This window comes from Euprymna scolopes, chromosome 16 (genome assembly GCF_053919585.1).
Source record: "Euprymna scolopes isolate OS-2025 chromosome 16, ASM5391958v1, whole genome shotgun sequence".
NCBI lineage: Eukaryota > Metazoa > Mollusca > Cephalopoda > Sepiida > Sepiolidae > Euprymna > Euprymna scolopes.
This window is the reverse complement of record NC_136497.1, coordinates 108,085,827-108,102,000: the sequence shown is the minus strand read 5'-3', so window position 1 is coordinate 108,102,000 and position 16,174 is coordinate 108,085,827. Positions and strand designations below refer to the sequence as shown.

Genomic DNA, 16,174 nt, shown 5'->3' with positions numbered 1-16,174 from the left:
TATTTTGTATAATTTTTTTATAATTTTAACTCATTGTCAAGACCATTTTTTTCGAATTTGTAAAACAAACTTTTTTTTTTTTTTAAACTAAGGATACCTAAATAATAACAATAATAACTAGCGGAACCTGTAGAAATTCCACAGGGGACTCATTGATGTTGGCATTCTATAGATGTTCAGTGTAATTGGAGACGCTAGTGTAGCTTTTTTGTTAAAACTGCAAAAGTTAATCTACTCTAGCACAAACGCCCGGCAAAGCCCGGTCGTAAAGTACGCTTAAATATGATAAACCAAAATCAAAACTTGAATGTTTGGTAAAATTATTTATGACAAGAAATAAAAGAGCATAACAATTAAACGACCCGGATGTAAGTGTGACACACAAAAGAGCACACAATGCTTGCAGATTTTGTATATACTAAAGAGTTAATGTTCTATCGATTTTTATATATTATAAAATTTCGATTTCAAAAATAACAAAAAATATATCCATATGACTTAGGTGCTTGAATCGAAACCGAAATAAAAACTTATGAAAAATATATATATATATATATATATATATATATATATATATAAACTTGAGTACCTTCAGCCGTAACCGAAACCAAAACGTATAAAGGATTTTGGATAAAATTATTTATGAAAAATAGATAATTTAAGTGCAAACAGAGTCAAAACCAAAATCAAAACTTGAATGTTTGGTAAAATTATTTATGACAAGAAATAAAAGAGCATAACAATTAAACGACCCGGATGTAAGTGTGACACACAAAAGAGCACACACGCTTGTGATACTATAAAGTGGCCCTGGGGTGGATTTGAGCCACTAAGTGCTTAGAGGGGGGAAGAATAAACAAAAAAATCGGAAATATCCTACAATAGACAAAGGGATAGGAAATGGCTTAGAAAAACAAAGAAAGAGGAAATATCAGCCATAACAATAGAAACCTACTGATAAAACAGGGAAGGGTAGCTTCTGGTAGCCAGGGTGGGGTGGGCGATGAGTGATACCAACGTAGAGGGGACAGACAGTTGACAGTTAGATGCCCGTCGCAGCGGATGGAAATTGGACCGTGATAGTTGAGATCGAGATGCGCTCGAGAGCAGATGGAAGTTGAACAGTCAGTTGACAGATGCCCGTTGCAGCTGATGGAAATTGGACAGTGACAGTTGAGATCTAGATTCGCTAGACAGCGGTTGGAAGTTGGACAGTGATAGTTGAACAGTTATAGCGTTGACTGTGAACTAGACGTGGACAGTTTTGGAGTTGATTGTGAAACAGAGATAGACAAATGTAACCTCGATAAAACGGGTGGGGGGGGGGGAGACACACACACACTCACAAGTCCAACAGTCAATTTATATGTGAACATTGGCGTTGTGTTTTCCTTTCTTTGTTCATATTTCTATTTTGTGAACCGCGTGTATTCTCATCGACAGTCACCAAAGGAAAAAGGACGATCCAGCCATAAGAAGAACAGTCGAACGAAAAATCCACGGTACACGACGTTGGGAGTCCGGCGATCTGTCGAGGGAGACACACGTGGGGTTACACGCTATCGTATTAATATATAGATAATAAAAATAATTAGGCTGTTTGATGCATTTTGTAAATTTTTATCTTGTTTCCACCTTCACATTTTTCTTTAAAATGACTACCCCTAAAGGTTTTCGGGTATGCTGAAAACGAATATTGCATTTAAATTTTCCGCAAATAATTAGCTTTCCGGATATTAAGCAATGTCATTTCTTATGTTATTGCTGGAGGCCATCTTGGTATGCGTGTTTGCACATAGTTTCTCAGGGTTAAGTTTGTGTGTCTCAAGATGGCCACCAGCGATAACATAAGAAATGACATTGCTTAATACTTATTTACATAAAATTCAAATATGATATTGAATTTCAGCATACCCTAAAACCTATAAAAGTAATCATTTTAAATGTTAAGGTAGAAACATAGTTGAATTTTCAGTAAAGCAACAGAATAGAAATGCTGAAAATTACCATCACTGGTGAACATATAGTTGTTACTTATCAGGATTCCTGGTATCCTGGTACTGTGATAGCTACATCAAGGATTCATGTAGAGTATGATTTATGGTTGCATCTCAGAAACTAGGGGTATATTTTGGGCCAGATTGACAAAATTGAAAATTGGACTGGTCCCAAAATGCATAAGTTCTGGTCAACCATGGGAATTTCCATCTTTTACAGAAATCCAAAATCTATATGAAAAATTTTCGATTTATTTCTGAGATTAATTCATATCTACTCAATTTTTTTTTTTCTTTGAGGGGAGTAGTAAATACCGGCCATTGAATGCTCTTTTGGCATTCAATGGCTACACTCGAGATTAAGCTCTCCTTTAGTGAGGAGGCAGGAAAATACCTACTCTCAATAAAGCTATATTTGAATACCAATATAATACTCCATTTTGTTTATGAATAGACACGCACTGTATCATGTAGTAAAAAAAAAAAAAAAATTGAAGTTTGTACATCTGAATTTATAATTCATGACTTATGGTAAAGATATACATCAAATTTGACTGCATAATCAGGAAGAGCATGTAATTTTACATAAGACTGTCAAGTTTCATGAGAATAGCTGGAAAAATAAATAAATGGTGGCGAAATTACCGAATTTCTTGAAATGTTGGGGTCCGTAATTCATTTAGCCCACCTTTTCTAAAGAAAAATGTCCATGGAAAAGCATAAATTTTGGCACTTAAATTTCTCATAACTTTTGAACTACTGATGGTATTTACATAATTCAAACGGTTTTAAGCATCTTTTACATAGCTCTTTTTATGCAAGTTGATAAAATAGCAATTATCTAAAGAGAAAAAAAATCAACTTGTAATGCTATTTAAATTTAATAGGAAAGAGAAAAGTAATTAATTGGTTGATTACCAATTATTATTAATCGATACACCCCATATAATAAGCTAGTCATCAGCTGAAGCAGCTGCAGTCATTATTAGTTTTGTGAACTATGTTTATTTTGAAAAGAAAAAAAAATTGTATGAAAAATATGGTTTGTTGTTCTTTTATAAAATTTCCTTTAAGTAGGTATCCCAAACTAGCCTAGTTTAGGATGCAAAAACTAGTAAATAAAGTTAAATTTCCCTTAACGTTCATATTTCTATTTGTAATATCTTGTTTACTTTTTGCGTTATTTGGATAAAGTTTTGATTTAAATAAAATTTAATCTTTTTGCTTATAAATTCTTTTTCTTGTGTTTGTTTGTTTTTTTTTCCAGGCTACTTCAAGTTATGTCACGAATTTTGGTGAACACGGCTTTATTTTTTTACACAAAAAAAATGTTGGTGTTTTTCAAATTTGGTGCACGCAATATTGTGAGTCTCTATATATAAAAAAAATAGTACCATTTTAAAGGAAAAAGGTAACTTATCAATATGGTGAATTTAAAAAAGGGTTTTAAGTTGTTTTTCACAAAAAAATCCAACTTGAAAACTTCAGTGAAAGAAATAGAGGAAATTCAATTGAAAAAATTCTGAATATGGCAATGTTTTGTAGAGAAATATCTTCTCTTTAATAATCTGTGGGTGTCATATTACTATGCTCATGAATCAAGGAGTGCCACTAATAAAAGCGAATGTACCTACACATCAACTTACTTCATACTTCGTCAGTTGGCATTATCATCACAAAAATCAACTGTTAGCACAAACGAGCCAAAACATAAACAAACAACTTGTTTCACTATGGATATATCAAAATTCTTAGCTGAGTTTGTTTTTGTTTATTTAAAAGTTATAGAAAGTTATTTATAATAATATTTTTAGTGCGTCAATAAAAGAAATGAAAATTGACAATTTAAAAAATAATGTTGGTTGTTTATTTTCTATATCTTTTTTCAAACTTTTATATGTTCTTTGCTTTATCTTCTTTCGGTTGGATAAACTTCAGCATTGTTAAATTATCTTTTAAAAATTAAACTGGGTGCATTTTAAAACAAAAAGAGATTTTTAATTGTGACGGAAAATTTTTTTTTCATTTTAAAAAATGTGCCACTTTTTTTTTTTCTTTACTTATGTCTCTTATGTTCTGTAGGCGTTTTTGATATATCTAACATTTTATTAAATTATTTTTTTAATAGACTGTATAGTTACATTACTTAAAAAAAAATTAACAAAATATAGCTAAGTTTAAGTTACGTGCAACAAGTCATATGTAAATAAATGAATTTCATGTAAAAATGTGCATGTGTTTTTGATAAATTTGAAGATTTTGTTAAATTATTTTTTAATTACACTGTACATTATTTAAAAAATAATAACTGAAAATATAATTATGTGCACGTGGCGCATAAATGAAAAAATTAATTTCACTGTAAAAATCTTCTTTTTTTTCTTTTTTTTTGTTTGTTTATTTAATAATTCCTGAGACGGTACTTCTACAATTTATCACCGAAAATGAAACGCCTGTCGTTAAAATGCTAGGGAGAAATCAGTATTTTAAACTATGACTGAAGTTAGAAATAAATAACAAAAAAAATTAAACTAGATATTAATTACTTCCGGAAAGAACTATGAAAAAATAAATAAAGTGAAAGAGAACATATATCCGTAATTGTTTAATTGAAAATGTTTCTATTTAATTAATGATTTGGAGTGTTCTTGATATATCTACCATATAGCAGAAGCTTATGAAAGAATTCTGAGAGAAAATTAATAAGGCAAGGAATTGTAGTAAGACCTCTGCCTAGAAAATACCTTACTTGTTTACTTGTCTTAAGTTGAAAGACCAGAGACCAGTGCAATCTGGAGAGCAAAAGTAGTGGTACTTGTTTGCCTCCCTTGGTGATGCGACAGTCGAGAACTCTCTATGTGCCATGTGCGTTTTCGCACCTGGCACAAACTATTTCTCTGCTGCTGATGCACTTGGAGTGGAAATTACTTGCTACCTTTCTAAATCTTGCTTTGCTTTCCAATTTTTGATATATATAACATTTTTTTATTAAGTCCAATAAAAAATAATTTCACAAAATGTTAGATGTATCAAAAACGCCCGACAGAACATAAGAGAATTAAATAAGTAAACAAAAAAATGAGGCATATTTTTTAAAATGAAAACATTTTTCCGTCACAGTAACGGTTTTTTTTTTTGGGGGGGGGGGTTAAAATGTACGCAGTTACATTACTTTAAAAAAAAAAAAATTAACAAAATATAGCTAAGTTTTAAGTTACGTGCACCAAGTCATGTGTAACTAAAAAAATTAATTTCACATAAAAATGTGCATTTCTTTTGTTGTTTTTGTGTTTTTGATAAATTTGAGGATTTTGTTAAATTATTTTTTAATTACACTGTACATTACTTAACTTAATATTTTCAGTTATTATTTTTTATATGCATGTGGTGCATAAATGAAAAAATAATTTCACTGTAAAAATCATTTTTTTTTTTTTATTTAATAATTCCCAAGACGCTACAGTTTATCACTGAAAATGAAGATGCCATTTTTTTTTTTTTTCGCACCTGTCACTAAAATCCAAGGGAGAAATTAGTGTTTTGAACTATGACCGAAGTTAGAAATAAATAACAAAAAAATTTAAACTACATATTAATTACATCCGGAAAGAACTATGAAAAAAGTAAATAAAATGAAAGAGAACATATATCCGTAATTGTTTAATTGAAAATGTTTCGATTTAATTAACGAAAACGGGAAAGTTTTTCATGAAACATGTATATTTTTCTTTTTTATTAAAAACAGAAAATGAAAAGAATTATTAGACAGAAAATAAAAATGACATATTCATAATTGTCTAAACTAACGGGCACCATTTGAAAACCAAAACATTTACTGTATAAAAATTTATCAAAATATAATTGTAAAAACATTTATTGAAAAGTTTGTGTAAGAAAATATAATTTTAATAAAACAATTTTGTAATGAAAGCAACATTGGATTTTTATGAAATAGTTTGTTTTGTTTTTGTTTTTTCCCCGAACAAATAAATAATTTTAATGAATATTATATTATGAATAGCATAGTTTAAAATACTGATTTCTCCCTCGGATTTTAATAATAGGTGGACGAAAAAAATGGCATCTCCATTTTCGGCGATAAACTGTATTTTCTTTATATTTTCGCAAATCAAAGGTAGAAAAGATTTTTTTTCGATGGCCTTTGTCAGATGACATTGCACAGGTAGAGTCAGCATTTGTTTACAGATGGGGTTTTGAGGTAATGTCGGTTTCAAATGATGGCAGGATTTGGAGTGTTCTTGATATATCTACCATATAGCAGAAGCTTATGAAAGAATTCTGACAGAAAATTAATAAGGAAAGGAATTGTAGTAAGACCTCTGCCTAGAAAATATCTTACTTGTTTACTTGTCTTTTAAGTTGAAAGTTTTTCAATGCTTGAAAAAAAAAATGACTTGTGACTTTTTGTATAACAAGTTTCTAAATCTTATTGTTGCCGGTCCTTCCCCAAAGTAAAAATATTTCTGTGGTAAAAAGCTTTGTTATTAGAAACAAGACAAACATTTTTGAATTCCTCACCCCAAAAATGAGTAAATTTGCAAAGTTTCAAGCTCCTACCTTCAATGGTTACATTTTTATAACAATTTCAATGACGTATACTTTTGACTCTTTTTTTTTTTAACCCTTTTTGGCCCTTTTTACCAAATTGTCTGTTCGTCTGCTTTTACATGGTCCACAATTGAGTGGTTTTATCAATTTATAATTAAAAGAAAAAATTATCTTGATCTCTAATGTGTTATGAATCTTACTAAGAAGATTCAATAAATTAGCTATTGAAGTAAAAATGATACGAACAGTCAAAGTTGGATTTCTGTGTCATATTTACACTTTTTCCCGTTGGTAGTGGGATTTTGCCCAGTGTTTAAGATTGGTTTCATCTAATAATTATTGCTTTCATTAGTATTAATTTTCATTTACCACAAGATGACATTACATTTATAAGGATTTTTCACTTGTTAGTACATTTTTAGTTATATACTATGAAATTTGGTTTCTGGACCATGATAGCAAATTTTCAACTTTCCAACAAATTTTGAACGATCGTAACTTGATGGCTAATTGAGCTACCAAAATAAATTTGGTACTTTTGTTTATGGTTTACAAAAATCTATATGACCAGATTAATTTTTTTTTTTTAGATTTAATGAAAATAAAATTTTGGTTTGGGATACCTACTTCAAGAAATATTGATTTTCAAATATACTTTCAAACTTTAATTGTAGTAATAAATGACTTTATAGCTACCAATAAAAAAAAAAGAAAAAAAAAGTTCCACTCTTTTAGGCCAAAATGTGTGAATACTCTAAAAAACAAAAAATGACAAAAATAATTTAGAATAGAAAGGGATCATTTTTGCATAGAAATTTAATTTATATTGATCACCCATTTCTTAGTCATTCTTACCTTTTAGAGCAGTTAGTACTCCAAATTTGTTTGATATCTTTTCAATTTGAAAAGTTAGTATATATATATATATATAAAATACACTACCACTAAATCTAGGTCCGAATGACAAGACCACCTCCTAAAAATGCCTCTCTTGAACCTATCATACCATTAACCTTAAATCTGAGTGACAAACTCAACCCTGAAAAAATTTCCTTTACTTCTACCACTAACCCTAAATCTGAATGATACCACTTCAAAATAAAAACTGTTCCATACCTTTAAGTCTGAGTGGCAAGCCTCCCCATCATACAAACTTAAAAGCACATGTAATTGTTTAAAAAACAACATGAAAAAATACCTTGTGCCCATTAAATAAACACAAGGATTTGACAACTTTTCAGGACATTCACACAAAATGTCCCCTAACCCCACCACTAACCTGAAGTCAGTGTTAAGTCTTCCTCTCCTCTTCAAATCACACATAATTGTCTTAAAAAGAAATTATTTTTATTTTCAATGCACAGGATTTATTTTCAAAGAAGAAAAGAAAACAATTTAACCAATTATTTTACATTAAATTATTACATTAGATTACTCTACATTAAACCTATATATATATGAAGTAGTAGCGTTTGTGTGTGTGTCTTTTTTTTATTTTGTTAGTCTGAAGAGGTCAAGGGGCTCATTTCATGGGACTAACACTTGATTCTATTACAGTTTAAATTTATATCTGAGGGCTCTTTTAAGAATAGACACTGTTCCCTTTATGGCTGCTATCTATATTTCCTTACAGCTTGGTTTTCCAGGAATTGCTTCTAAGTATTTTTGAAGGTTCTTTTTTATTAGGCCAGTTGCTCCTGTCACAACTGGTATGATGTTTATTTCTTTCAGAGACTATGTTGCTTTTAGATTATTTTTAAGGTCCTGATATTTTGTTATCTTTTTTCGTTCTGCTCTATTAAGGCCAAAGTCGTTTGCCTGTATGTCTTTGTCGTAGAACACTGTCACTTTTCCATTTGATGCTATCGGTGGTGGTTCATGTTCCCAGATGTTCGACCTATCTAGTTACATCTCTCCACAGATCTTCCAATATAAGTATCTACATACTTTGTTGTGGCGAGCAGTGTAATGACCATCAACTAGAAGGATCTTGCATCCAAACATTAGGTGGCTTGGGCTTTCAACAGCATAGTGACAGAATCTGCATTGGTCTGTTTTTTGTAGATCAGCCATTTTTTTTAAATCCATTTGTGAGTAAGCCTTGGTCTTGTGCAGCTATAATTAATCGTTCTTCATCAAATGGAAATTTGTCACTTTCAAGCCATTGTAGTGAAGCCTCCTTGTCAATGTAGCTCTGGTTCAGTTCTTCCATGAACCTGCCTGCTCTCTTATGTTGTTGCCATCCTTCTAGTCTTGTCTTCAGTTCCCTTTTTGTATACTCCTTTCTCTTGTTTCGGGTGATTAGGGTTGCTGGGTTGTTATATTCTTCTATTGTGTTGTCCAGTGTGCTACCACTGAAATTTTCACCGAGCTTTGTAGTTGACATCTGCTGGGGCAAACATTTAGTGTGATGTTCATTCACCATTTTTATTTTGGGGTCAGAAGAACATTTGATATATTGGCCTCTGCTTACCACTGAAGCTCGGTATGCGTGGTTTATTTCAGTGAGGCCTCACTGGTAGAATACTTAACATAATTAAATCCTTCTTAGATAAGAGAAAAATCCAGGTTGTCCTTGACGGTCGTACATCTAAACAATATGATATAAATGCGGGGGTGCCCCAGGGTTCTATCCTTGGACCTCTATTGTTCCTGATATTCATAAATGACCTCCCCGACAAAATTGCCTCTGAGATGGGTATATATGCTGATGACACTACACTCTATGGCAGGCACGACAGGAAGACGAATAAACACATTTCTAAAGAAATGGCAGAAACACTAGAGGAAGACCTCCAATCTGTGGTGGAATGGGGACAAAAGTGGTTGGTCGCGTTCAATGCTGCCAAGACTAAACTAGTTTCATTCAATAATTACAAGAAACCCTCTCTACCACCTATAGCAATGGCCAACGACTCTTTATCTGAGAGTACATCTTTCAAACTCCTTGGCCTAACGTTCACAGGAAACATGAGTTGGAACAATTACATTGAAGGCATTGCCAGGGCCGCTGCAAGAAAGGTGGGCTCTCTCTACCGTGCTAGACAACTACTAACACCCGAAAGTATCCTGTACCTCTATAAGGCCACCATTCGCCCATGTATGGAGTATTGCTGTCACATCTGGGCTGGTGCATCTGCTCCTTGACAAGGTTCAAAAGAGAGTCACAAACCTGATAGGCCCTGAACTGGCATCTAAGCTTCAGCCTCTGTCCCATCGACGAAATGTTGCATCCCTCTGCCTTTTCTACAAGTATTTTAATGGTGAATGCTCTGACGAACTGCAATCACTTGTGCCCCCACGACGTGAGCACCCTCGACAAACCCGACAGGCTGCTAAATCCCACCCTCACACTGTAGAGATCCCTAGATGTAAAAGATCTTTTTACTCCAATAGTTTCTTCCCCAGAACCGCTAGATTCTGGAATTCCATTCCAGGTCCCTGCTTCCCCAACAGTACTGACGTGCAGAAGTTCAAGTGTAACGTGAACCGACATCTTGCTGCCCAAATCCCTACATAGTACCCCAGTAGTTGTTGCCCCTGATAGTAGCCCCCTACACCAAAGTGGCAATTTGCCTTGTTTGGGGTGAAAATGTAATAAAAAAAATTAAAAAAAAAAAAAAAAAAAATGGTAAGTACAGCCTGTCCATGCGCTGATGTTTGTAAATGACTTTATGAAGGGGCAGCATTTTCTGAGTTTTACGTCAGGGGTATTGATGCAGTTTTTTGGTCAATTGATTATGCCAAATCCATAAGAGACAACGGGTATTGCCAATGGATTGATGGCAGTAATTTTGTTTTTTGGTGATAGTTCTGATGAGAGAATTTTTTAAAGTCGCTTGAAGTATTCTCCCTGCACTTTTTCTCTCATCTTTCCATGTTCAAGTGTCTCATTCTCCTCTACTCCCAGATATCATCCTCTTCAAGGTCTTCAATAGAGCCATTGTCAAGATTAAGATGTTCTGATGCTGTCTTTCTTCCTTTCTTTATGGTGCACTTAGCGCATTTGTCAAATCCAAACTCCATGCAGATGTCCTCTGTATAATTTTTAACAATGCCTATCAGAAAGACAAGTTGTTTCTCGGATTCTGCATAGAGTTTCAAGTCGTCCATAAAGAGTAGATGGTTTACTCTTTTATTTTCTTCCTTCTTTCTGCTCATGCTGAGATTGTATCCAGCATTGGATCGCTTAAGTAGCTTACTTAGTGGATCCATTGTGAGGAAGAAAAGGAGCGGTGAGAGGCTGGCTCCCTGGAATATTCTTCGCTTGATCTTTGTTTGGGGTCCTTCCTTCCGTGTGCTGTAATGTAATTAATGTGCAAATGGCTAAGCAAGTACATTTTTTACAGTATACCATAAAACAATTTTAATATGGATCAAGTATGTAATTTTAGATTTTTTATAACTTAGATTTGATTTTTTTTTTAAATTTAAATGTCTTTCTTTTTCCACACTCAAATATAGTGATGTTATTCTGATCTACACTAAGAGACAAAGATAACAATATACCAACCAAATCTTGTATCAGTGTAATTTGTTTGAAAGATAATAGTTCTTATATTTTTTCTGCCTTAAAAATATTCAGAATGTTGTTTGAATCAAGTGTTGCAGAAAAATATAAATATATAAATTGTTTATAACAATTGTTTGTCTTTTTCAGGTTGTGTCTTGGCTCAGTAACGAACTGCAAGAATCTGCAAATCTTGAAGAACACATAAATGCTGTCAGTAACTCTGAAGAGAATGATTCCTTTCTGATGGAAGTAAGTGCATTCCTGCGAGAATTGGCCTGTCCATATAAAACCCTCATTTCAGGTTCCATAGAAGAGCGTCTGAACACAAGTGAGAATCGAATTTTATTGTTAGAATTCTTAACCACCGAATTATCCAGTGCAAGAATAATATGTGTTAACAAGCCAACACCATTCATTATTGGCCAAGAGACAAAGAAAGATGATGAATCTGAAGTTGCATTTTTCTTAAAGCAAGCTGTTACTGTCCTTGGATTGGCTAATAATATTATGGTTGATGTTACTGCTGAATCTTTGTTTTCTGATTTGGAAAAGGAAATCTGTTCATTTATTGGAAAGTATCCAGATAAAATTGGGAAAGCAGCTTTAAGCCATTCACTATCAGACGGACAATGGTTAAAAATTCAGCAAATTAATGAGGATCTGTGCAAGGAGTATGAGATTCGGCGTGAAATGCTTCTTAAACGAATTGATGTGACTGTACAGTCGTTCATGTGGTCTAAAGCGCATACAAACGACATACTTAAAGTCTATACACGTAACCGCAGTTGTTTAAAAACAAAGTCAAATGTGACAATTGCATCACTTTTGGCTAGCAGGAATGACCTTTTATGCTTACAGAAGACTAGCAGTGGTCGTGACCGGGAGGTTACCAAGTGTGACATTAACAAGATCCTGATTGGGAATGTTCCGGATCGAGGAGGAAGAGCATGGGAATATGAGATACCAAGAGAAATGCCACAGTTTCAGAAACGTGTGGCTGGAGGGGGAAGTGGTCACCGGGGAGGTGGTCGTGGAGGTGGAGGGCATCGAGGTGGTTTTCATAAATCAGGCCATAACAGACACCAAAGAAAATAAATTTTGTTTCTACATTCAAAGCATTTTCCATTTTCTGTAATTTTGTAAAATAAAAAAAAGATTGCACTTTTCTATGATTTCTTTTTAAAACTAATTTATCGATTTTACTAAATATGTATGATGAAATTATTCCCGATCATTGTATGACTGACTGCTCCTGCTGTTTATCATATAGAAACAATGTGTAAAGTTGCTTGAATCAGCAGCCACTGAATGGAACAATTAGTCGTATTAGGTTTTGATTGTACATAAAAGGGTTAACTAAAATTGTACGACTAATTATGTACGATTTTTTGCTCCTGCTGTTGTTTTACTATTAAAGCAACTTTCATATGAACTTTGTCAGCGCAAAAACAATAAAATTAACAATAAAATGAATTTACAAATTTCAATCAATGTTACTTTTTGCAAATATATTTTTAGATTCATATAAAAAGTATTCACATTTGTTTTTTTTTTTTTAATATTATTTTTTCTAATTCTGTGTGCTACTTTTATTCCGTTTTTTTTTTTAATATTCTCTCTTAAGCTAGAAAGTAAACAAAATAGAAATACAACTATTTGTGTTGCGAGATATTTCAAATTTTGTTATAAATTTTCGTTTCAAAGTTTTAGAGTATACGTTGTGTTCAAAAAAAAATGTTAAAGAAAAAAGTCACTTCTGTTTATTTAAGATTTAGTTTGAACTTTTTTACTACTGTTTAATTAATTTAAAAAACAAAAACTAACAGTAGTCGATAATTTTAATTAAAAAATATTTGAGAAAATTTTAAAAAATGATTTCCTTTGCTTTTATTGGGGGGGGGGGGTCAATGGGCGCTGCTTATCCAACGTGCAAAGTGTGTTTATTTTGAAAGCCATTCTTAACATGGGGAGATTAGGGGTGTTTATTCCGAAAGCCGTTCTTAACATGGGGAGGTTGGGGGTGGTAATTCCGAAAGGCATTTTATTTTCAACCTCTGCATGACTTTCAGAATAAACACCCTTTGCAGGTTGGATAAGCAGTGTACATTGACTTTTTTAATTTTGAGAAATAAATCAGTCACATTATCATAAACCGGAACTTTATGCAATGTTATTAAAAAAAGAAAAGAAAAAAAACTGAAAATAGCAATACAGATGAAAAATTGAAATAGCTTAAAATATTTCAATGTTGGTATACATAGAAAGAGTTTGATGAGCTAAGAAAGAATCTTTTTAAATTTTTTAAATCTGATTAAAATTAAGGAAGTTATGACTATTTTTGTGCCTCACACGTTTGGATATTTTCCCCTCTTTAAGACCATATGCATTTTGTCACATTTTTTACACTACTTTTTTAGTAAAAATGTCATATCTTTGTTAAAACACAAGACTAAGCAATAAAATTTACAATATAAGTGTATTTTTGTACAAGGAATCAGAATATGCAACTGAAAATCTCCCAAAGTGCATGGTTTCCAACTAATCTGCAGTAAATGTGCATAAATATGCTGCAATTCCTTAAAAATGCCATATATCCATAAACAGAAAAGAAGTTGGAGAACTCAAAGTTGAATTGTAATGTGCTTTATGTACAAGAAACTTAACTCTAGACATAGGACCATTTAAAAATGAATATATTGCAATATTTCTTTGGTATTATTGTAGATTAAAACCTCTGTTTAACCCCACCCAACCCCAACCAAATGATTCTACCTTTTTAGGCAATTATGTATGAAATTCCCTGAAAAACTTTAATGAAAGATAAACAAATTATTTTAGAATTTACTGTAAAATAATCCCCCATTACAGGTCATTCTAGCATTTTAGGGCAGTTAACTGTTTTTTTTCTATGGGAAATAAATCCTGTATGCTTTTTGTTTTGTTAAGACAATTATGTGTGGTTTCAAGAGGGTTTCTATGCAATGAGAATATGGGGAGGGTTGCCATTCGGACTTTGAATTAATTGTAGGAATAAGGAAAATTATGTGTGAACATACTGAAGACTTGACAGAAACAAAACCAAGAAAAACAATATTAGAGGTGGGGGGGGGCGTGGTTAGTTTCACAAAAATTTAATGTAAAATAATTCATCATTTCCAGGCTATTCTAGCATTCTAGGACAGTTAATTTTTATGGGAGATAAATCATGTGCATTTTTCTTTAAGTAAGGACCTATTTGTTTGTTTTAGATGCTTGTATGTGGCTTACAGAAGTATTTTGTTGGAGGGGTAAGAAATGAAATCCACCCAATAAATGTCACAGTAACATTTATTTAAAATGTTACTGTGACATTTACTGGGTGGGTTTCTTTTTTTCTTTTTTTTTTTTACACAGTGATCACCACTTATCAAGGCCCGGAAGCCACTCAGGGATAAGGGTTATTGCAAGTACATTGCGTTAGTGTGGAGATTTGATGAAGTGTTTACTTAAGGGGCGGTTCATTAGGAATTTGTTAACGTTGGACTTGAACACATCCAAGTTGTAGTCAGGTGGGAAGCAGGCAGACGGAACAGAGTTCCACAGGCGTGCAGTTCTAAGGAAGAAGCTTTGTTCATGGAATCCACATTTTTATTTAGACACATATAAAGAGGGGGGGAAATTTTTCACAGTGGATTCGGCTAGACGGGTATTTTTTGTGAAAGATTGGTGAGGGGGGGACCAGAGATTGGAGTTCAGATGAGCACCTGCCATGGAAATAACGATAAAACAAGGATAGGCTCGCAACGTCTCTTCTGTGGGAGAGAGGTTGTAAGGTAGAGAAAAGGGCATCCCCCACTAAGCCACAAAGTCTATTTTGTACTCTGTCAAGGCAGGATAGGCTGTTTTTAGCAGCTCCTGCCCAGATATGGCAGCAGTATTCCATCCTTGGACGTACTTGGCTTTTATATAGATAGAGAATTGCATCAGTCGTGAGATATCTTCTGGAGCGGTAGAAGGATCCCACCATCTTTCCAGCGACCTTGGCAACAGACTGGATGTACGTGTTCTATTTCAGATCAGGAGTAAAGGTCAAACCCAGAAGCTTGTCAAAACACGAGACCTCTCCCAGACGAGAGCCATCCATCCCAATTGATGCCAGATGGGGATCAGAGCGTTTATGATGTAAGGATAGGAGTTTGGTTTTAGATGCATTAAAGGTAATCAGCCACGTCTTCCCCCACTGAACCACGCGCTCGAGATCAGAGGAGAGAGAATCAGAGAGAACTTTGTCATTTACAACCTTTGATGTGTTGCCAGAGTTGGGCCCAGGATTGACCCCTGAGGGACTCCAGCATTAATACTGCAGGCCTCTGATTTTTGTCCATCGACCACTACTCTTATGAGCTTATCGGAGAGAAATGATTTAATGATTGAGAAAACATTTTCAGTTATACCGTAGCTGGAAATCTTGTGAAGTAGACCCTTGCCATACCTTGTTTCATTTCTTATTTTGAAATCTTTGAGACTTCAAAAATGTAAAGAGACATTGCGGACACTTTTCTTGTTCTTCAGTAACGCTCGTTCAACACTACTTTTTTTTTTTTTTTTTTTTTTTTTTTAAATTACATTTTCACCCCAAACAAGGCACATTGCCACTTTATTGTAGAGGGCTACTATCAGGGACATAGGCATCAGGAGTACTGTGTAGGGAGTTGGGCAGCAAGATGTCGGTTCACGTTGCATTTGAACTTCTGCATGTCAGTACAGTTGGGGAAGCAGGGACCCGGAAAGGAATTCCAAAGTCTAGCTATCCTGGGGAAAAAAACTACTGGAGTAGAAGGATTTCTTACATCTAGGGATCTCTACTCTGAAGAGGTGGGATTTGGCGGGTTTGTCGGGGGTATTTACGTTGAGGGGGCACAAGTGCTTGCAGTTCGTCAGAGCATTCACCGTTAAAGTACTTGTAGAACCGAATAAACATTTAAAAAAAAAAATTTAAAAATAAAAAGTATCCCGTTAGGTAGAAAAGTAACTTATCTTGCCTTTGATAAAATTTGTTTTTGACAACTTTTTCGTACCTCTGTGGATTGGAATACGAACTGTTACTTCATTTTTG

The 16,174-nt window shown here is 33.5% G+C and overlaps 1 protein-coding gene across 1 annotated transcript in view; it reads left to right on the top strand.

The window, feature by feature from the left end:
- Positions 1–12,246, top strand: part of LOC145296044 (protein FAM98A-like) — a 68,703-nt gene extending 56,457 nt beyond the window's left edge. Inside the window, exon 2 of the mRNA XM_080142089.1 lies at positions 11,227–12,246. Within this exon, the coding sequence (XP_079998215.1) occupies positions 11,227–12,174 (948 nt within the window). The 3' untranslated portion in view covers positions 12,175–12,246. The remainder of the gene's footprint in view (positions 1–11,226) is intronic.
- Positions 12,247–16,174: the final 3,928 nt, after the last annotated feature.